General features: G+C 37.3%; 1 protein-coding gene across 1 annotated transcript in view; it reads right to left on the bottom strand.

Moving 5' to 3' along the window:
• Positions 1-1,225, bottom strand: part of LOC103808760 (methyltransferase-like protein 25) — a 50,759-nt gene extending 49,534 nt beyond the window's left edge. The window contains 2 exon segments of the mRNA XM_009081564.1: positions 1,122-1,161; positions 1,163-1,225. Of these exon segments, the coding sequence (XP_009079812.1) occupies positions 1,122-1,161; positions 1,163-1,225 (103 nt within the window).
• Between the last annotated feature and the right edge of the window lie 651 nt (positions 1,226-1,876).

Raw genomic sequence — 1,876 nt, 5'->3', positions numbered from 1 at the left:
AATTTAATTTGGGTTCCCTATTAAAACAGATTCTAGAAAACTTTTCATACTAGTTTGAGGATTGCAAATGTATAAATGTAAAACTTCTCAAACACTTAGGAAGCAAAGGTTTTACCATGTGAAATAAAAATGTCATTTTACACATATTTTGAGTAAGGTATGCGGGGGAGATGACAACAAAGCAATTTCACCATGAAATCTTGATAGGCACACTCCAAAAAGATAGTCCAATGGATGATAGCATGTTATGAGAGCCTTTTAGAACCCACTTCAAGGTAAATATAAATAACTGAAATTTAAATACCTGCTAATTTTGAATAAGGAAGAGTAATTGCTGTTTATCTTGGGATTCAAGGTCCTTAATGGTTGGTTTCTGTTATTGAGCTGCACTAGTGCATTCAAATAAGCTATGATATTAAGTTTCTCTATCCTAATTTTAATACAGGCTAGCAGTGCATTAATTTTCAAATACAAGTAGATGTCTGCAGGTATCTTCACTGAGAAACTCCTATTCTACTACAAAGTATTTTCATCATATGACTGAATGGATGCACACCATGCAGCCAGATGTGTAAGGCATGAGCCACCAAATCAGCAAGCACATGCCCATCCCCTTACAGTGCCTCCTGTTAAACAGCGTGTTATAATTTTAAGGTTAGGAAAAAAGGAGCAATCCTTTTTTTTCACATAGCAGAAACAATCCCCATGGAAAACAAGGAAGAAATGTTATATTTTAGCCACAGCATGAAGGCTTCATACCCTTCTAAATCACATGCTTCATTGTAGCTATAGGTTGCCTCTTTTGTTCCAGTCATTTCTGTATGAGACTCTGTAATGTGGATTTTGAATATAGATCATTAAATTATTCCCCAATGTTAAAATCTACAAAACAATCCTCTGCCTTCCTGATTCTCATTGCACTCTCCAGGCTACCACTTCAGTGTTTGATTCATCTCATGGGATTTCCCATAGAGATGGGAAAGATCAATTTCCCTTTAGTGTTTTCTTTTTGATGATTTCACCTAATAATTAGCTTTGTTCCACCCTCTATTTACATTTAATCTTATGTTCTGCTGCTCTGAATCAGTTCTGACTCTGACAGTATCCGTCAAGAACACTACGTTTTTCCCTTGCTGTTTCCCAACACTTTTGCTTGCTGACTGGACCCAATGTCTTGTTTCCATCTGACTCTTTAAGTTAATTCATAATCCAGTGTCTTTTTCATGCCTGAACAAACTCTGCGGGCTCTTTTGCCAGATACCTCAACCCTCTAAAAATTGTTCTTACAGTTAATATTTTGAAGGTCTTTAAACCCAACAGAGAAATGTTGCAAGTGCTGTCGCAATTCACAGTTCTTCAATCTATTTCCATATCCAAATCATTATCTTGTCTTCTATGCCAAAAAGTACACAGCTCCACATGCTACTTTCTGAGGACCCTTCTGTCACACTCCACAAGCTTTCCTGTCTTCATGTGTCATTTAACGTGGCATTTCAGAGCTAATGCAATGTGACAGCTCTCTGCACTTCATAACCTTTGGCACAAGGCAGGCTCTTCTCCTCTAAGTGCTTTGTCAAGAGATTTTACCTTAGTTTTGAAACTGATCTCTTTGCTTGGGCTGAGTCCCCTCAAATACCATAGCCTTCAGATGCTTTATCTTCATTTCTGTGCTTTGCCTGAAAGAATATTACTGGTATGTTTCCCTTCTGTTTGGACTGCAGTAAATTCAGTAACACGGTTTCATAGTTGGCTTCTTCTTGCGTTACTTGAACATTACTAAAAATATGAAGTGCTTCTTAAACAGGTCTTGTCAGAACTAAAACAGCTGTCTTCCTTTGCCAGACACTCATTATTACAGATATACAGGAAAGTGGTG

Source organism: Acanthisitta chloris, unplaced genomic scaffold (genome assembly GCF_000695815.1).
Source record: "Acanthisitta chloris isolate BGI_N310 unplaced genomic scaffold, ASM69581v1 scaffold9889, whole genome shotgun sequence".
Classification (NCBI taxonomy): domain Eukaryota; kingdom Metazoa; phylum Chordata; class Aves; order Passeriformes; family Acanthisittidae; genus Acanthisitta; species Acanthisitta chloris.
This window is presented reverse-complemented; position numbering and strand designations above follow the sequence as displayed.